This window comes from Notolabrus celidotus, chromosome 22 (assembly GCF_009762535.1).
Source record: "Notolabrus celidotus isolate fNotCel1 chromosome 22, fNotCel1.pri, whole genome shotgun sequence".
Classification (NCBI taxonomy): Eukaryota; Metazoa; Chordata; class Actinopteri; order Labriformes; family Labridae; genus Notolabrus; species Notolabrus celidotus.
The window spans coordinates 28077263-28098648 of record NC_048293.1 but is presented as its reverse complement, the minus strand read 5'-3'; the positions used below and the strand labels follow the sequence as shown (position 1 = coordinate 28098648).

At 40.3% G+C, this 21386-nt stretch overlaps 1 protein-coding gene across 5 annotated transcripts in view; it reads left to right on the top strand.

The window, feature by feature from the left end:
* pacs2 (phosphofurin acidic cluster sorting protein 2) overlaps positions 1–19787 on the top strand; it is an 80742-nt gene extending 60955 nt beyond the window's left edge. For 2 of the 5 annotated variants that reach the window (XM_034675141.1, XM_034675140.1), the window contains exons 12-25: positions 3410–3534; positions 3741–3873; positions 4274–4378; positions 5665–5771; positions 5854–6008; positions 6103–6213; positions 6308–6416; positions 8214–8246; positions 13355–13397; positions 14618–14660; positions 14801–14936; positions 15045–15265; positions 15390–15503; positions 17379–19787. In XM_034675141.1, the coding sequence (XP_034531032.1) occupies positions 3410–3534; positions 3741–3873; positions 4274–4378; positions 5665–5771; positions 5854–6008; positions 6103–6213; positions 6308–6416; positions 8214–8246; positions 13355–13397; positions 14618–14660; positions 14801–14936; positions 15045–15265; positions 15390–15503; positions 17379–17497 (1554 nt within the window). In that variant the 3' untranslated portion in view covers positions 17498–19787. Of the gene's footprint in view, positions 1–3409; positions 3535–3740; positions 3874–4273; positions 4379–5664; positions 5772–5853; positions 6009–6102; positions 6214–6307; positions 6417–8213; positions 8247–13354; positions 13398–14617; positions 14661–14800; positions 14952–15044; positions 15266–15389; positions 15504–17378 lie in introns of all 5 variants that reach the window. The other 3 variants (XM_034675145.1, XM_034675144.1, XM_034675142.1) reach the window with 2 other exon arrangements.
* The last annotated feature ends 1599 nt before the right edge of the window (positions 19788–21386 follow it).

Below are 21386 nucleotides of genomic sequence, written 5' to 3'. Positions count from 1 at the left end.
ACTGCGCGGCAAAATACCTCTCATACATCACAGTTCAGTCAGACAACTCACGTTTAAATTGTTTATTGTAGCAGCAAATACAGATTCATGTTTGGCGCCCAGGCTCCGGCCTCATCACTCCCTGCAGATAAGTTTACATGCAGACTTTGAGGAGTGATGAGCAAAACATACTAAACACCCCTGGAGCCTGCAGGTGGAAGCTGGGGAGGCGGCGGGGAAGAAGAAAATATCAGCAATGGCATGCAGCAGCAGAGTCGTTGACAGGCAGAGGAAGAGATGGGAGATTTTTCCCCAGTTTAAATAGACCGCCAATTTGAGAGGCAGAGGGCGGGATTGGATGATGGATATGAGAGTGGGACATGTGACGTGTACGGCATTGCAGCTCGAGTTGTCTGCCTGAACTAGCTCGCAGGCGTCGCTCCATATATCACATATATCAGAATATTCTATGACTGTTAAGCCCACTTTGAATATTAAAATACGGCGAGCCATGTTTCCTGTGTCGTACCTACATGTATGATGTCTGCAGAAAAGAAAAAACACATGAAAATCAGTTTAGTATTCAGCGAGTTATGATGGATTAAATGCACCTGCCAAACAGATTACACTGAGTGGAGCGGGTGACCGGACCAAGATGGCGGCCAATAGGTAGTAGCGGTCAATGCGGCGTCTACTCTTGTATGTCTGTGTCCTAATGGACATGTCATGAAAATAAGGAAGAGCTAATGTAAAGTGGATGGATGGTTATGCAAACTAGAGTCAGTGAGCAGGACACAGACTTCTGCACCGACTCATTATACAAGCGTACGACATGAGTGGACACAAAATATTGATTTTCAGATGATTTTACTGGTTAAGTAGATTTTATTTTTCTATAGGCCAGGTATGCTTAGTCATATCGTACCTTTCAGATGTAAGGAAGTCCAGAGTTGCTTTACAGGGACATACACTACCAGTCTAAAGTCTGGAAACACCTTCTCATTCAAGGGTTTGTATTTATTATAATTATTGTAAACACTGTAGATTAACACTGAAGACATCAAAACTATGAAAGAACATATATGGAATTATGTTATTATTAAACAAAGCAGAATATGTTTTATATTTTAGATTCTGTAAAGTAGCCCCATTTTTCCTTCATGACAGCTTTGCACACTCTTGGCATTCTGTCAGTCCGCTTCATGAAGTGGTCTCCTGGAATGGTTTCTAATGAACCGTCCTGTTATGTTCCGGGTCAGATAAACCCATTCCCAAATAAAAAAAAAAAAAAATTGTTAAAAGTATTTTTTCGGTATGAAACTTCTTCTGCTTGACTTAATTAGTGTAATCAACATACAAAATAAAAATGGTTCATTTCAAATATTTGAAACCCCCCCGGCATGTTTATGTTACACAGATACTGTTTGTGGGTCAGTTTGACCCGGCAGTCACAGTGGAGGCTAAAAGGGGTCAGAAGTGTCCAATACTAATTGTTTCTTTGCAACTGTGTTACATATTTCACTCCCAACTTCTCTGTTCCCGTGGGCAAACTCCACTTACACTGAGGGGATACTCATCAGGGGAGGGGCAAAACATATCAAGATTCTCTGCGAGGGAGACCTAACAACATTTTACTACGTTTTAACCATAGACTGTAAAAAATATGGACGTAGTATCCGTGACGTCACCCATCTGTTTCTGAAGAGCTGTTTTGAGACCAATCGGCGGCGGCAGCCATATTGCTTCTGTGGAGCCAGTGTGACGTAAAGAGGCGGGCTTTGAGCCTCCTAGCCAACAGCTGCAGTGTTCCTGCAGGCAGCTGTGCCTCTCATTGGAAGACTAGTAATCTCAATATCTTCTAAATTACCAAATTAGAAAAAAATTCACCCCCCTCACAGTGAGAGGACATCTAGAAATTAGCTATTCAGACTACACTCATCTTTTGTACCAGGCTGTAAACATGTTTATTAATGCTGCAAAGATCGTCTTTTCCCATTCATGTGTTTGTGACTTCCGGTACTTCCGGAGCCAGCCTCAAGTGGATCCTCGATGAACTGCAGCTTTTAACACTTCCGCATTGACTCATATTTTTAGACCGGAGGTTGCCGCTTGATTTTAACATGAATATTCATGAAACATGAGTGAGTCATCCTCATTGAACCAATCAATCAATCAATCAATCTTTATTTGTATCGTGCCAAATCACAACAAACGTTATCTCAAGACGCTTTTACAAACATAGGAGGTCTAGACCACTTTATGTCAAATTATGAACAGAGACCCAACACCAAGACAGGGTAAGACTCAGTCTGACCCCACCTTAATCCATCATGAGCATTGCACATCACAGTATTTAGCTAGTTACAGTGGAGAGGAAAAACTTCCTTTTAACAGGCAGAAACCTCCAGCAGAACCAGACTCATGTTAGACAGCCATCATGCCTTGACTGAGTTGGGTCTGGAAAGACAGATAGAGGGGAGTAACCAAGATCTGTGAGAATTAAAGAACACCAATGCTGTAAATATTGATTTAAATGGTTAGTAATGGAGTTAATAATGAGATAAAAAAAACGTTTATTTGGATTATTTTGGGGTTTTTACACTTTTGGATAACTAAATATGCCCCGGGTCAAATTGACCCAGGAACATTATTGCTGTTCCAGAGAAACGAACATAACAGGAGGGTTAACATGAGCCTTGTCAAGAGTTCATTTGTAGAATGACTTGCCTTCTTAATGTGTTTGAGACCATCAGTTGTGTTGTTCAGAGGTAGGGTTAGCACACAATGGATAGCTCTATTTGACTACTGTTGTAATCCAGATTATGGCAAAACCATCATAGCCATCATCAGTATTAATCTACAATGTTGAGAATAATTAAAATAAATACAATCCACTGAATGAGAAGGTGTGTCCAAACTTTTGACTGGTAGTGTAGATGTTGGCTGAAAACAAGAAATGCACAATAAAAATACAATCACACAAACAGCAAATGTTGAGTTATAAACGACTCATGTCTCTGATTGATTGAGTTGTAAATCAGATTTGTGTTAACCCTAAAGTCTGAACAAGCACCGTGATTTATAACGTGTAATGTTCCTTTAACATCTCACCATAAAGCCTCTCTCTCTCTCTCTGTGTCAAGCAATCTACATTGATTTGTTGGTGCTTTACAAATATGAGTTGCTGGACTTATAAATCTATACGCTTTAACTGCTGAAGCTCAACAGACGTCCCACTAAGAAGAGGGAGGGACGTTTTATCAGTTAATGGACAGAAACATGCAGATACAGCTGATATGAACTGGTGTAATTTAACATCCAGGATCTTGATGGACAGTTAAGATATTTGTGTTGTTTTGGAGAGAAATGCATCAACACGTGTTTTCGCTCCAGACTCCTGTTGATGTTTGCACCTCTTTGAATCTCTCAGGAGCAGCCGGAGGCGGTGACTCCCACTACAGAGCTGGAGATGGACAACATGGACACGTTTTTAGAGAGGCTGCCTCCGAGCGGCAAAATGACCAAGACCGAGTCCCTCATCATTTCATCCAACAGGTACCATCAAGTCCGCCTCCTTTAAAGACTTCCACATGTCTTCATATTGTCTCTTTAACTGGGTCTGTCTGTGTTCTGATCCATGTCTGTGGGGACTGTTTCATAACACTTCATCATCGCTCACAGATCAGGGTTTCTGACTCCTGTAGCCGTCACTGCCTCTCAGTCCTCCAGCTCTTCTTCTTCTTCTTCTGTTTAATTTTAAGGCAGGAACCAAAGTTGGCGGGGAGGCGGGGCAGGAGCACGTCGTTGAAAGAGCGCCAGGCCAGCAGGCCGCAGAACGAGAGGGCCAACAGCCTGGACAACGAGAGGTCCATGGACACACGCTGCCACCTACAGGTAGGAGGAGAGAACTGCAGCACAAGCTTGAAATGCTGTACTGAAGCTTCTGTTGAGCTGATTTACAGATTCGTGGATTTGATTTTATTAAAGGAAAGAGCTTGTTTATATCAGAGACTCTTAAAGGATCATGTTTGAAGAATCATCCTAGTTCTGTCAAAACATCTCTCAGAAACTTGACTAACAAGAATATTTTGGCCCAGTGGCTAAAACGAGGTTACAGTCCTTGTCAGAGCAGTCACTGGTTTGTCTTCCCCTGCCCTCTACTCCCCACGTTACCTGTCTCTCTTCAGCCGTCCGGTCTGATAAAGCCAAAAATGCCCCCCTAAAGCTTTTAGAAATAAAGACAGGTCCTGATGTGATCTTGAGCCAAGGTTCATTTTTGTCTTCCCCTCTCCAGATCCCTAGAAAGACGGTGTATGACCAGCTAAACCACATCCTGGTGTCTGATAACCACCTCCCCGACAGCATCATCCTCATCAACACGTCAGACTGGCAGGGCCAGGTAAGATCACCCACATGACTAAACAGAAATCTGTGCTGTGTGTCTTCATGCTTGTCTTTTAAAATAACAGGCAGAACACAAAGTCAAGCTCGGCCTACAGAACATCAACTGCTCTTAACGACAGCCCCTATCAGCTGACAGCTCGGCTAATCACATCTACACATCCAATTAGCAAATATCAAAATATGTATCACTGATTGTCACTGATGCTCGCTCTGTCCTGTACCGCAACAGTCTTTGCTGCTGCTCTGCCTTCCCTGGATTTTCATGTATGACGTGAAAGAGAGGGGAGGTGTGCTCTCCCTGCTTCAGGCTTTTGCATTCCACGTAGGCACATGGAAGGGCAGGGAGCTCCCAGAACAGAGCCACACCACCAAATATAACTTGTGTTTTAAAGAAAGTATACAGTTTGTTGTTATTTTACAACTTTTAATTTGCTTTTTTCCAATATTAACAAACATAAATATAGTAAGGGGCTCCTTCTCAATAAGTCTTTTCTGCACAGCAGGTATCACCACCTGTCTTTTTATTCTGGTCATCAGTCTGTTTATTCCAGCGTTGATCATGGGTCCGTGCTTTAGTCCGAGTCAGTTTTTCCATGGAATATAATTCTTCCACTATGGCCAACTGCTGTGCTGGACTCTGAGGATCACTTTTTAACCAGTTCCTTGTGACGGCCTTTTTACAGGCAGGATTTTAAAAAGGTAGATCTCCTCTTTAGGGATCAAGACATTAGGGATCATGCCCAGATACGCAACCCGGGGGGTCTCTGGGGATCTTGTATCATTTGCACATTCAATTGCACCATGCGCAATATTTATATTTGTATTTATATTTTTACATTTATTACTAATGTCTTCCTTTAATTGGATGTTCTTTGTGGCTTTATACGGGACCTGAGAAACGAAAATTCATTCCATATCATGCGACAGCTTGTATTGGTATGACAATAGAAACCTTGAATCCTTGAATTGAATCCTTGTAACATAAAATATCTTCCAAAGACTGAATGAAACTATCCCAGAATGTTTTCAATTTTACACACAACCAGAAAATCTGTGAGTGATTGACATTCAGCTGCCCACATTGTCTCCAACATTGCTTACTGAGTACCAAGTTCCTTATTTTTAATTTGGGGTGTGACAAAAAAGTGTATAACATTCTTCCATCCAAATTCCCTCCACTGAAAGTAAACAGTTTGAAGACTAGCTTGAAATAAAGTGATTTATGACTTCTAAGTTTTACTTCTCAACATTCAGCTCTCTCTCCTCCTCCTCCCTTTTTAGTACCTTTCAGATATGCTACAAAACCACCACCTACCTGTGGTCTGCACCTGCACCACGGCCGACATCCAGGCTGCGTTCAACACCATCGTCTCCCGCATACAGAGATTGTACGTCTCCCCTCACTTCTTCTTATCCGTGTCAGAGCTTCTGTCTTGTTTGTGAAACCGTCTTCATGTGTTCTCTCCACAGTTGTAACTGTAACTCGCAGACGCCCATTCCCATCAAGATCGCAGTGGCCGGAGCGCAGCACTACCTCAGTGCTGTTCTGAGGCTTTTCGTGGACCACCTCTCCCATAAGACTCCGGACTGGCTCGGATACATGAGGTTCCTCATCATCCCTCTGGGTAAGTAACACTTGAAGCACCAAACAGCAGGATATAGAAGCACTGAGGGGAATACCTAATGTCTGACCTGCCTGTTTCTCTGGACTTGGTTTAGGTGCACATCCGGTCTCCAAATATCTCGGCACTATCGACTATCGGTACAACAGTCTGTTCCAGGACGCTGCTTGGAGGGACCTGTTTCTCAAACCAGAGGCTCCAGTTGTTGGTGGGTTTAAAGCACTCATAGAGCATACTAACCTTATGATGATGATGAACGCTGTGAACATGCCTCTGATGGTTAACGTCTGTTACCTGTGCAGCCCAGGAGAGTCCAGACGTGGTGTCGAGGGTAACTCAGTACATGGTGGGAGCTAACGGCGCTCACCAGCTCCCCATCGCGGAGGCCATGCTCACCTACAAACAGAAGAGGTACGCCTCCCTTCATCTTTAGTGTTTCAGTCTCATTTCAAAGGTAGACCTGAGAACATGTCCCTGTGAACTGAGCATGAGTGGGAGTTTAAATGTGTTTTTTATGAGCGACACTGGACGAGTGAAGAGTTTATTTCAGTCTCAGGGTTTCATTTAACTAATGCTTCTAATGCAGAGCTTACGGCTGTTTTTCAAAGGAGGTTGAACTGATCTGTGAAGGATTGAAGCTATGAAAAGAAGAAGTGATATATAATCTATGTTTTAATGTATTTAATACAAACTTTAGGAACATATGAGCTTTTGAAAATGATTAGGTATAGTTGCCTGTTTGGGAAATACCATTTTTTCTGCTTTGCTACTAAAAAATATATCCAAATCTCAATTCTGACAATCACAAGTAAGTATCTGCCCTTTAATTTAGTAGATAATGAATTTAAAGGGAATTTAAGATCCTTTGAAAACTTCTAGTTGACGTTAGAGTCCTAAATCTCAATCAAAAAGTTAAGCAGTTAGCATTAGTATAGCTTCATTGTCAGATAAAATGTAGTTAGTTGAGTAAAAATACCACATTCCCAATACCATTTAACAAAATAGAGCATAAGTAGTAAGAATAGGAATCACTAAGTCAATCATTGTACACTTATTGAGTAAAATTTCTAGATTTCACCTCTATAGTAAAGTTTGTGTCATCCCTGTGTTCCCACAGCTCTTTGTGGGATGAGAGATAAGAGATTGGCGCACCAGATTTAGCTTAAAGCTACATTCCATCTGTAGTCCATTGCTACTGGATGATAGGTTGGGTGTAATTGGCGACCAAATTGGGAGAAAGGGGGAATAAATCTGATACAAATTTATGAAAAAAATCTTAGAAATGTGGGAACACAAAGTTAATCACAGTAGCATTGAGAATATTTCGTTAGCAGCATGTTAGCTTGAAGCAGGCAGGAGTTAGCTAGCTTGTTTAGCACTTAAATGATTGCAGAAACACAGAGTTACAAATCAACACTTATTTCAATTTAAATTTACTTTATTATATCACAGAGTAAAACCTTTAACAAACAGTCAAACACAGGAATATAGTTTTCTGAATATGGTGCTAGCAATGTGTTAGCTTGAAACAGCTAGAGTCGTGCTAGCTAAACTGACCGCAAAAAAGTACTAAATCAGTTATCACCTCCTGTAAATCCATTTCAAGTTAGCCAATACAGATGTGTTGGAGATGCTGTCAAAATATAAATTAGCTTCAGATAGCTAGCTAGCTGTAATTGCTAGCTTGTTGAGCACTTAATTGATGTAGAAAAACGTACAACATCACAAATCAGTCCACATTTAATATATTATAGCAGTGAGAAAAAACTGTGATAGCTAGCTAAACACAGTTACATTGAGTGTTGTGGTAGCACATTAGCCTGAACCAGCTAGCTTGGTGTTATGGCTAGCTAGGTAAGCAGGAAAATGTACTTTATTAAAGGCAAAGGACACAATAAAGACATTTAATGAGTACCTAACTTCTACTTGTCAATGTTATTTTAGTAACAGATGTAACAATATGGCGACTGTAGCCTAAAGATGTCAGTTAAAATGTTATTAGCAGCACAATGTTCAACTGAAACAAAGTGTGAAATATTAAAATGTTCAACCTCCTTTAGAAAAGCAGGTTACAGTAAAGTTTTCACTAATATTGCAGAGTGTGAGTGCTGGTGTGTGTCGTGTTAACATCACTGTCTCTCCATCACTGTGTCTGTGAATAACATGTTTTTATCTTTTTGTTGTTTTTTTTCTTTTCTGTCTTTGAAGGAAAAAGAGCTTTCATTTTGATTTTGCAGTAAGGTATTGTGGTCGATTGAGTTCTCATGTAGCTTGGTGATTCATGCACTCTCTCTCTCTGTGTGTTGGAGCTTTTTTCCCCCTGAACTCACTGAGCGTTTTTCTGGAGCTTGCCACTTTAACAGCTCTTTTTTTTTTTTACTGTGAAGAGACAAAAAAACTTATCTGATGAGATGTTAATCTGATATTAAGGCCACAGCTCAGAGCTGGAACAGGAGCACACAGACACAGTGGAAGATTTCATGGACTAATTAAAGATGCACCAAGATCTTATTGAGCTGTAAACTTTATCTCAGCCTGGACGTCAGGTCTGAAAGAAAGGAAGTCTTATCCTCCAAGAACCATTTTAACATTTCAGACACATGAAACAGAAGTGCACATTTTTTATTAATCCACTGAATAGAATGGATTAGAATGGAATGGAATGGATTACAATGCAATAGAATGGAAAGGATTGAAATAGAATGGAATGGAATGGAATGGAATGGAATGGAATGGAATAGAATAGAATAGAGTGGAATGGAATGGAATGGATTGAATGGAATGGAATGGAATGGATTGAATGGAATGGATCGAATGGAATGGATTAGAATGGAATGGATTAGAATGGATTAGAATGGAATAGAATAGAATGGAATGGAATGAATTAGAATGGAATGGATTAGAATGGAATAGAGTGGATTGAAATAGAATGGAATGGATTAGAATAGAATGGATTTAAATAGAATGGAATGGAATGGATTGAATGGAATGGAATGGATTAGAATGGAATGGATTGAAATAGAATGGAATGGAATGGAATGGATTGAATGGAATGGAATGGATTGAATGGAATGGAATGGAATGGAATAGAATAGAGTGGAATGGAATGGAATGGAATGGATTGAATGGAATGGATTAGAATGGAATGGACTGAATGGAATGGATCGAATGGAATGGATTAGAATAGAATGGATTAGAATGGATTAGAATGGATTAGAATGGAATAGAATAGAATGGAATGGAATTGATTAGAATGGAATGGATAAGAATGGAATGGATTAGAATGGAATAGAATAGAATGGAATGGAATGGATTAGAATGGAATGGATTAGAATGGAATAGAATGGAATAGAATGGATTGAAATAGAATGAAATGGAATGGATTAGAATAGAATGGATTGAAATAGAATGGAATGGAATGGAATGCCTCATTCTCATTGCATGTTCATATAAAACATAACTTGCTAACCTTAAAGAGACAATTGGAAAGTTTGTTGGAAAGATAGTCTCTTAGCATTCGATCTCCTGCCCCTCAATGTTCTGATACCCTTCAGTTCAAACTGTTAGCAAAGCTAATGCAAATGTTAATATGCATGCTTTCTGAGCATACATGCTTTTAAAGCTCATGTGATGACCTAGAAAAGCAAACAAGACCACAAACAAGAACAGTGACCATCTCGACAAAGTTATATTTAATGTCAGGAACAATTAGCAGGGGTTAGTTGTCTGACTAAGTAACTAATTGCACGCTGTTTACACACTGTTTCATTACTTCTTCCAAGACAAGGAGTTAAAGAGTGAAATAGTGATGCATCTGACTGTATTAGGAGAGCAGGATGAAAAAACAAGTTACACATGTACAGGACAAAATCAGAACAGACCCCATTGTCCACAAGGTGGCGCCAACATGGACTTAAACTGAAAGAGCTTTAAATATTGTTTACTGTTATATTGAGACTTTTGGAAGCCAAACGTCACAGCGGGCATATTATTCCAAAATCATTTAAAAAAGTTTAAAATAAAGAATCCCTCTCAGAGCTTCAGCGGAGGTTTGGTACACAGTTGTGTAAATGTTGAGTTTCTCTTAATCCACGTCTGTGTGCTCGTGTTGTGAAAAAGATTACTCCTGGCATCAGCGAGAGAAACCAAGAACAAAGAATTCAGACTCACTAGTTTCTACTTCAAACAGTCTTCACTGATGAGACATCAGAGGACTGACTGGAGGCTGAAATGTGCTGATAAAGAGGCAAGAGACCGAACAAAATCTGCTCCTCTTCCCTCCTCTGAAGCTTTCCCTCCTTCTTCTTCCTCCCTGCTGTTTCTCTCTCTCTCTCTCTCTCTCTCTCTCTCCATCGCGTGCTTCTGGCCATCCGTGTCTGTCTGTTATTCGTCCTGTTAGAGTAAAAAACCTGCACATGAGTTTTAAACTTAGTGTGTCATGACCTTCAGTCTGATTTAAAAATAACATATTTACAAATGTATGGAGTCTCTCTTAAATGCTGTAGTCTGAAAACTTTAATAAAGTCACAGTAGAGATCGACAATAAATGGATCCTCCAATTGATGGCATTTTGAAAGAATAGGTATTGGCTGATATCTGTGCTCACAAGGTCGATTAAATAAAATAAACAGTTACTTTCTGCAGACACTGCAGGCAGCCTCGAGCAGTGTTAGCACTTCCCTTTTGCCCATTTCGCCATTCTGCATTCTGCTATAAATCTCCTCAGTCACCTTCATCTTTTCTAAATGATTGCACCTTTCCCCCGTCCTAAATGACAGCAGATCAAATCTATAACAGTGACTGGACAGTGTTCAAAATAAATTCTGCTATGATGGACAGAAAAATGCAGTTTAATATTGCTTTTATGTTCCATGAATTAATTTGACATCAATCGAACATATGTTTCTGGCTATATTAGAATATAATCTACATAGAATAATGAATATTAACAGCACATTTTTGTTGTCTATCAAATGCAAATAAAAACAAAACAACATGATATCAGCATTATATATTGGCTGACCAGTTCTATAATTATCAGCATCGGCCATTAAAAAAACAATATCGGTGGATCAGTAATTTATAGTCAACGTAGCAAAGTTAGAGTGGAAAAATTAAAGTCTCTACCTGAAATTTAAAAGTATGTTTCACGTTTAGGCTCAAGAATTAGACTTTGGATCCAAAACCTAAACACAACAGAAATTTATATTGAAATATTTTAGTATTTTTGAGTATTTTTGACATTAACAGAATTTATAAAAACATGTTCTAATGTTACAAAACATCCAGTTAAACATTTAAAGATTTTGTTTTGAATTTTTATTCAAATCCAACCAAAATAAGTAAAAAAAAATTTTTATTTTTTAATTATTTTGAAAAGGATAGACCTGTAGAAAAGTGTTCTCATGATTTGATTAGCTTTAATTCAAACAGAATAACTACAATGAAGATGTACGAATGGAAATATCTGGAGTGTATTTGGAGTATGAAAGATTTCTAAAACATGAAGGATAACCTTCATATTTATTTTGGACAAAAGTTTTGTTGATAGCTACAAAAAAATAGACATACCTACAAATGTATTATAAAGTCAAAGACTTTAATTGTTATTATAAAAAAAGGTAGAAAGATTTTTTAACATTAGTGCAAAAATGAACAACACATACATTTCAAACACACTAACCCGCTCCACCCTGCGCTGTAGATGCTAGCTCTGACGTAGCTTTGGGAGCTTACCTTCTGAACAGTGCATGTATTTAATCATAGCTCTACATCCATCTACATGGACGTATGTGCATGTGCATCTTTTCAATGAAAAACGGCACATTTAAAGGGTAATCCCAGTTTTTACACCTGGCTCCTGTTTGTTTTAGATCATTTGGTGTCTAATTAGAAAAAAGGTACTCAATATTTAATGGTTTGGATTTCCTCCAGTAGACCGCGTCAGCCTGCAGCTGTGAAACAGGCCGTAATGGCTGCAACATATGCATCTGATCAAATAACCTGCACTTGAAAGGCTCAGATTGTTCAAGACAGAACCAGTACCAAGATGGAGTTTTTTTCTTGAGTGCAAAATGCTTCTTTTGTGACAAGAAACAGATGTAATGATAGTTCCTGTCAAAGCCACGAGGTCTGTATCTTTTCTCCAACTATCATTACGCTAAAATGATCTACTACCCGTATGTAAACACGCCCAGATAACAGACAACATCTCGTACCATCTTGGTTTTAATCTACAGTGTTTCAAATAAGTCAAATAAATACAAGCCCTTGAATGAGAAGGTGTTTCCAAACTTTTGACTGGTTGATTCCATTCGTCCATTACAGCCTGTTTCACAGCAACCGGCCAAAGCGATCCACTGGAACGACTCCAAACTGCATCATTAGAACCCAAATATTTAAATGAAATGGGAACCAGGTTTCAAAACAGCAGAAGTCCCCTTTAAGGTGGATCAGAAGCATCAGACAGAAGCTTTGTTTTCCGTCTGTCTCCATCCCTGCAAGGCGAGATCAGCATCAAACACTCACGTAGCAGGCAGACATCCGTCTCTCTCTCTCTCTCTCTGCGGCTGCTTTGAGTCTGATTCAGCAGAGATGTTTCGTGTTGGGAAAACAGAAAGTGGCCTTGATGACGTTCAAACTGTGACCTACTGCAGACTGTCTTCTCTCTCTCTGTCTCCCCTCCTCCCTGTAGTCTCTCTGTTTCTTCCCTGGGGGGGCGATGGCAGGTTTCTTCAAGGCAAGAGCAACAACCTCTCTCATCATCAAACACATTTTAGAAAAATGTAGACGTAGAAAACCGTTCTGGCTATTTTTTCTGGTTGCAGCCGGGAAAATAGTTGATGGAAGGCTTGTAGCGATGCGCCGCCGCTCACAGGCGGTGCATCCAGCTGGAGAAATGTTGGATGTAGGTTGGTGCTCTTCCTGCTCATCCACTGCTGTAGCTCAGTGTTTCCTCCTGATGGACTTGCTGCCTCCTGAATGCCTCTCTGACTCTGGTTTGGTGGACCCAGGTGTTCCTTGTTGTGTCTCAGATCAGCTCTGTAGCTTGCATGTTTCGCTTTCTGCTTCAGAATCTGTGTTGACGAAGGTTTAAAGCCCGGCAGCCGGTGCAGCATGCTCTGTTTGACTTTTGATGACTGCAGGATTTCCAGATGTGAATCACTGGAAATCATAAATCCTTCTTAGTGACTAATCTCTAGATGTTAGAGCTGCTGACTGTAGATACTTTAAATCATAGATCTAGTTGTTAATTCCTTTAGATTTGATCATTTTCCTCTCATTCACTCTTTCCATGACTTCATGTTTATAACCTGGACTCTCTTTGTGTTCCTGCTGCCGCTCCACAGCCCTGATGAGGACTCGTGTCAGAAATTCATCCCTTTCATTGGGGTAAGTCGCCTCTTCATGTCCTGATTAACCTCAAAAACTCACTTTTTTTATGTTTTCTTTATCCAACCAATTGAGTAGTTTATTTGGCACTGTATAAAATTTGGGCCAGACCTGGTCATCAAGTCCTTTCCCCAGTGTTGCTGCTTTTGTAATAAGGTTGTTAAGGATACTAAGCTTTATTCCACTTAAATAATATCTGATCAAGTTCAAGTAACTCCTCTTTTGAAGGTAAGATAAAAGTGAAGATAAAACTTCCTGTAAATGCTGAAAGGACTTTAAAGTATCGCCCAGATTTACAATTTTAGGATGCCAACAGACGTCTAGTCTCAGCAGCATTCAAAGTCAGGATTATGACGGCCAAATTCCACCAGATCCATGTCCGGTCCGTCTCCGATCCGTCACTGCACCGGATCCGATAGGTTTCTACTCTAGTCAATGTGTTAACTTCCACTGGATCCACTCCTTTATGTTCCAGTAGCGTCTCTGATCCAGCAGGTCGGAGTCCTCCGGATCAGATACACAAGACTTCTATTGTTCCCGGATGCCGGAGCACGACGCATCAATCTCAACAGAGCAGATGGAGCGGGACAGGAAGTCAGGTTTCACCAAAACAAAATGAAAACATCCGGTTAATTTTCAGAATCAAACACTCTGTGTTATCACCAGATCGTATTTCACTTAACTACAACAACAAACCAAAGTCATGATGAGCGGAGCCAGGCCTGGAGTCAACAGGTCAGAGGTTTTCAGAGGACCAGAAAGACAACATGGATGAGGAGAGGAGGAGGAGGAGGATCCTTGATTCAGTGATTACAGCGGGGAAAACCTCGGTCACATGACTCCAGCTGTCCGGCGGTCCTGCTCTGTGCTGCGGTCTGAAAATGCAACCGGTGGGTGTTAACGTACGTGAGATCATGGAGCCGGACCGCAGCGGATCAGAGACGGACCAGACATGGATCTGGTGGAAGTCAATTGTTGGCTGAAGTGCTCAAAATGAATATTGGCAAAGTCCAAAATATTTCGTATGCGATTCAAAGTTTTAACCACAAACTTGTTTTTCATTTTATGCAATCATATTTTTGAAAATTCCATGGAATTAAATCTCCTTTCTGATTGTCCCTCAAGTTGCTGCTTGATGTTTGATTTTTATATCACAGGAGAGAACAATGAAAGCCTGACACTAATACGTCTTTAACTATTTCCTGTTTTGAATTCCTCAGATGGTAAAAGTCGGCATCGTGGAGCAAACATCTGCAGCATCAGGCAAGTGCTCAGTTTGCACTCTCACATGCATCAAATCATCTGAAAGCTGCATCAAACTTCTGCAAACATCAGACGCTCAATACTCCAGCTTTACATAAATTCATTTTTGACAGTTAATGATCGTCTCTCTCTTCCCTCAGGAGACTCTGATGATGCAGCTCCTCTGGGCTCCTCGCTGCTCTCCTCCACCCCTCCACAAGTCTCACCCGCACTCAAAGAGGCGTCGCCCACCCCTCCCTCCTCCCCCTCCGTCAACACCAGCTTCTGTGCTTACAGGTACAACGTGACACTGTAAGAGTCGCTGAAGATTGAGCCAAAAACTGAAGAAATGGCATGATGAAGTTAATCCATGAAGCTGACCTCTGTTTGTTTTCTTGTGTGCAGCTCTGCAGGTCAGGCGGAGCTGATGGGGCTGCAGGTGGATTACTGGGTGGCTCCATCAGAGAGGAAAAAGGACTTGGAGAAGCGGGACTCCTCCTCCAAAAACACTCTCAAGTGCAATTTCCGCTCGCTGCAGGTCAGCCGGCTGCCACTGGGGGGCGCAGAGCCGAGCCCCGGGCCCACCATGTCCATGACCGTGGTGACCAAGGAGAAGAACAAGAAGGGTAGGATGCACAGTCTGCTGACAGGTCATGTTAGCTAGCTGGCAGCTAAAGGGATGATGATTTTCAATCAATAACACACCCTCATTAACTCCCAGCATGCATCTCTGTTTTTCCCTTCTGTTAGTCATGTTCCTGCCAAAAAAGAGCAAAGACAAGGAGGTGGAGTCCAAGAGTCAAGTGATCGAGGGCATCAGCCGGCTCATCTGCACTGCCAAACACCAGCAGACCATGCTGAGAGGTACGCCTGTCAGCAGAACTCCCTCAGAGGGATCACAAAGGTTTCTCTAACCTGATTAATCTACCGGACAGATTAAGGATGAGTCAGACTCAAGTGGTCAGAATTTATTAAAGAGAAAGTAGCAATAGGACAATGCAGCGGTACAGCATGTGATTTATTCAAGAAGAGTTCATGAATCTGGATTTTACTTCACTTTGAGTTACCTCAGTGTGAAATCTGCTTTACCAGGAAACCTGCTGAGCCTGTATCAGTAAAGGGAAAGTATAGTGAACAGGTGGTGGTGCAAACTAGACTACTAACAGGGATAGTTAATAGCTCCTCAGGCTGCTCTCACATCTGTGCCCACTAACTGTCACTGTTCCCCTAATCTCAAGACCAGCCTGAGACCACACTAACGTCTTTACCACAATGTCAACAGGCAGAGGGGGAATGAGACGGACTACTTTACGTGGATTAGATTAATATGACGCGTGATCAGGTTGTCTCAAGCATCACTTTTATTGTTTAGAATTAATCACTGTTCTTATGTGGCTTTGATCATCAGAAGCATTCCACTCAATTCTCTCTGATTCCATTCCATTCTATTCCCTTTGATGTGCTCCATTCCATTCTATTCCCTTTGATGTGTTCCATTCCATTCTATTCCCTTTGATGTGTTCCATTCCATTCTATTCCCTTTGAAGGGTTCCATTCCATTCTATTCCCTTTGAAGTGTTCCATTCCATTCTATTCCCTTTGATGTGTTCCATTCCATTCTATTCCCTTTGATGTATTCCGTTCTGTTCGATTCCCTTTGATGTGTTCCATTCCATTCTATTCCCTTTGATGTGTTCCATTCCATTCTATTCCCTTTGATGTGTTCCATTCCATTCTATTCCCTTTGATGTGTTCCATTCCATTCTATTCCCTTTGATGTATTCCGTTCTGTTCGATTCTCTTTGATGTGTTCTGTTCCATTCTATTACCTTTGATGTGCTCCATTCCATTCTGTTCCCTTTGATGTATTCCGTTCTGTTCGATTCCCTTTGATGTGTTCCGTTCCATTCTATTACCTTTGATGTGCTCCATTCCATTCTGTTCCCTTTGATGTATTCCGTTCTGTTCGATTCTCTTTGATGTGTTCTGTTCCATTCTAACGGCTTTGATGTGTTCTGTTCCATTCTATTCTCTTTGATGTGTTCTGTTCCATTCTATTACCTTTGATGTGTTCCATTCCATTCTATTCCCTTTGATGTATTCCGTTCTGTTCGATTCCCTTTGATGTGTTCCGTTCCATTCTATTACCTTTGATGTGCTCCATTCCATTCTGTTCCCTTTGATGTATTCCGTTCTGTTCGATTCTCTTTGATGTGTTCTGTTCCATTCTAACGGCTTTGATGTGTTCTGTTCCATTCTATTCTCTTTGATGTGTTCTGTTCCATTCTATTCTCTTTGATGTGTTCCATTCCATTCTATTCCCTTTGATGTGTTCCATTCCGTTCTATTCCCTTTGATGTGTTCTGTTCTGTTCGATTCTCTTTGATGTGTTCCGTTCCATTCTATTCCCTTTGATGTGTTTCATTCCATTCTATTCTCTTTGATGTGTTCCGTTCCATTCTACTCTAACAATCTTTTGCTGTTAACAGTTGATCTCTGTTGTCATGGGGTTTTGACCAATCAGAATCCAGTATTTGACCCAGCCTGTTAATAAGAACAGTTAGATATGGATAGCTTGAGAGAAGCATTAGAAGCAAACCAATGAGAGTGACAGAAATGATAAATGTTTCTCTAATTGCATTGTTCCGTTCCGTTCCGCTCCATTCCATTCTACTTTGTTCCATTCAGTTTTAACATTTTCCCACAGTACTAAGACACGTTTGTTTTCCTCCTCTGCAGTTCTGATTGACGGCGTCGAGTGGAACGACGTGAAGTTTTTCCAGCTGGCGGCTCAGTGGTCCTCACACGTCAAACACTTCCCCATCGGGATCTTCGGACACTCGAAAGGCCCGTACTAGCAGCACCTGAGAGACTGAATCACAGAGGACAGCGCCCCCTTTACCTTCCCCTCGTGCCAACAGCTTTTTAACCCCCTCCTCCTCCTCCTCCACACCTCCCCCGCTGTACGCCTCGTCTTTACTGCCGTCTTAATTTAAACTCCCGCTTCGTTGCATTCGTCTGATTATTTAATCTTTTGCGTGTTTTTTTAATTTTCTATTTATGTAAAAAAAACGTCTCGAGGCAAGAATATTTCTTTACTCAGCTTTTTATCCTGCTGATGTTTTATAGACTTTGAGAAAAAAAAGATGAAATAATAATTAGAGAAGACTTCTAACCTTTAACATGCTCCATAAAGCTCCTCCCTCTGCCATCCTGTTCTTTGGTTCGGTGAGGCACAGCACATTTAATCAAGAAGATATTTAAAGATACGAGCAGCTGCCTTGATACGAGGAGAAAGAGTTTCAAACCATGAAGAAGACATTTTGGATTCTCAGCTTCAGACTGTCGTTGATTCATTGTTTAAACCCTGAAGAGGAGAAAAAAAAAAGACTGCACTCTTTGAAGAAGTCTCATGTGCAATAGACTGAAAACTGTGTGAATGATGGTTCTGAATATTAACCTGGCACTGATTTCCCCCGTAATCCCCCTCTCTTTTTATTTCTCTCACACCGGTGAAGTGGCTGGAAGGTTGAAGAGTTTTACTCCAACGTGACATTTCATCGGAAAATAGAGTTAAAAAAACACAAACCGCACAAAATAATAAAAAAGGTTTTTATTCAGACTTCAATCAGTATTATGACTTCTGAGGAAATACAGTTAGATGAGGAGATGAAAATGAGCCTAAAGTACGAACTGTAGCCAGTAGCTTAGCTTAGCTTAGCTTAGCTTAGCATGAAGACTGGAGACGGAGGGAAAAGAGCTAGCTTAGCTCTGTCTGTCCAAAAGGAACAAATGCACTTATTAGCACTTCTTTATCTTCTAAATATTCAATTTATTTAAAGATTTTAAATCAAATCTTGTTTTTATGAAGCTGGTAGCAATTAAGCTAACATCAGTTAACACCCTGTTGCTAACGGGTACTTTTACGTTGGCGTGAGAAACACAACACTGGACACGATTATGTTGTAACGTTAGCAATTTGGAATTTTAAGACTCAAACACTTTTTTTATGTTTGAAATAATTTTATGGATCATGTTAGCAAGTGAAGAAGTTTAGCAAGCTAACGCTAACACTAATAACATTTATAATTAATACTTTTTGAATAATTGTGTTTAATTAATTATTCTATGAGTATTTTCTTCTGTAAGAATAAATAATTAAATATTTCCCTGTAGCATTTTGGGAAAAATTAGATGATATTACGCTCGTCATTAGCGAACAAGCAAGCTAAAGGTAGCCAGATAAGTTTACCTAACTGTCTAACATTTATCTGGTATTTGTCGCCACATTAGCTACCTCTTAACCACGTTAGCTACATTAGGGACATTGGCGGCTGGACAGAGCAATGCGTCTGTTTGTGTGTCCAGTTCTCTCACTAAGCTAAGCTAGCTGCCAAACAGCTAGCCTGGCTCTGCTCAAAAGTAACAAAAACAACATACCAGCAACTTTTAGGGTCGTTTATGAACACATGAACCCTCACAAATACGGAGCCAGGCTAACAATGACAGCTATTTTAGGTGTGCTAAGCTAAGCTAAGCTAAGCTAATTGTCTGCTGTCTTTAGTTGAATCAAAGCTGAAAGGATTAGTATCCATCGCTCTCTAAGGAGGGACAAGACAGCAGAATGTTTATTTCAGAGCATTTTAAACTTTGTTAAATCAGAAGTGTTGGTTCTTTACGACAGAGTCAGGGTCACTTTAAAGAATAAGAGTCCAGAGATCTCAAGATTAAAGTCAGAATATTATGAGAAGAAAGTCGTAATAATTGAAAAAAAAATGCAGAATTTTCAACAGAAAAAGTCGTAATAATGGTGGAGTGAAGTTTTAATTTCTTTAGACAAAAAGGTCAGATGATAGAAAAATGAAGTAAACAATTTTGAGAAAAAGTCGGAATAATACGACATTAAAGTTATTTTCTGGAAAAAAAATCGGAATGTTACGAGAAGAGAATATTACGTCAGAATTCTCAGTGGAAAAAGTCAGGAAAGAAGGATTAGGTCGGACTTTCTGGTGGAAAAAGTCGGATTGTTCGTAGAATGAATTCGTAACTTTGGAGAATAATCGTAATGGTATCAGAACAAAGTTAAAATAATAATATTTTTGTTTGTATGGAACTTTTCTGTACAGATAACAAAGTGCTTCACAAAAACTTTAAAGGTGACATATCATGCAAAATTGACTTTTTAATGGTTCTTTACCTGAAATCTGTGTCCCTGTCTACGAACCCCCCGAGAATGAAAAAAATCCATTCTGCCCCTGTTCTGATTTCTCCACCTTTCTGTAAATGTGTGTGAAACCAGCCGTTTCAGACTTCCGTGTTTTTGTTACGTAACAACGCCATCCGGTCTGTAACAGGAAGTCAGAGCTCGGAGCTTGTTCAGCCCATAGACTGTATAAAATACAACTCAACCCCTCCTCCGTTTTTCATTACCTGCACACATGTGTGCTAACAAGGAGCTTAGGAGGGAGGCATGCTAGTTGTAGGCTGTCTTAATAAACACAAAGGTCGCTTTTACTCCCCACGTCTGCAGATTTGAAGATCTAGTGGATGATTTTTATTTGTCATGGAAAAGTGCTAGTGCTAGTTAGCATAGCCACATAGCTACATGTTCGTAGCTGTGTACCAAGACACACGGCTACATACTGATAAATAAAACAACAAGAAACACTAAATCTGTGACCAATCCTTCAGAAAGGTCCTGCTGCAGGCGCCTCTCCGTCAGGATCAGATTCTGGATCAGATTCAGAGGGTTGAAGTAACGCGGGTCTGTGAGCAGCCGTGTATATTCAGCCAACATGTAAACATTAGATCAACGTGCTGGACAGCCGAGGCACATCCACTTCCTGAGGGGGCGTGGTCAGAGAGAAAACAGAGTGTTCTGAGGAGGACTGAAGAAGAGGGGTTTTCAGGCAGACCAGAATCTGATTTCAAAGTGTTTTTTTGAGCATAAACTTTAAAGACATGTTTTGGGGACCTCTTAGACCAACATATGTTGATGAAAAAAGCGTGATATGTCACCTTTAAGAGCAAACGGACAAAAAAGTTGTGACTTTTCAAGAAAAAGTCGTCATTTTCCAAGACACAATCGGAAGAAGTCGTATCTATTCTAGAAAAAGTTACAATGTAAGAATGAAGTTGTAATTCTTTGAGAAAACGTCGTAAAATTAGGAGGATAAATGTTTTATTTTCCAGAAGAAGTTGAAATAATTCAGATAAAGTTAGAATTTGACGAGAAAAATGGGAACGTAAAGCAGATTCTATTTTTACGTACAGGATTCGTAAATAACTAAAAAACTTTTGTCTTTATTTTGTTAATATTCTGACTTTATTCTCTAAATGTGTCCTGATCCTCTCTCTCTATCTATCTTCCTCCTGACGTTGTTTCTTTAAACTCTTCCTCCTCGAGCCTCACACTCCTCCGACACACTCCGACTCTTACGTTACTTTTGCCAAAGGAATACTCGTCACCTGCAGCTCACTCGTTACCTGTGTGGTATTATAGAAGACTTCATAATGTAGAGGTGAATGTATTGAAGGTACCTTAATGTAAAGCACTTTTAAATGTTTGTCTGTTCTAGATTAGTGTGTTATAAAGCGACCCGGGACCCTGCAGGTATAAAGGACTGACTGTGGTTCACATAGATCTGTTTTTATATCTGAGCTCAAGAACAGCACAAACACCACGAGCGTCTGCGTCCTCTCTGGACTGTTAGAGGATCATTTATGACACCTCTGAGGTTATCCTTC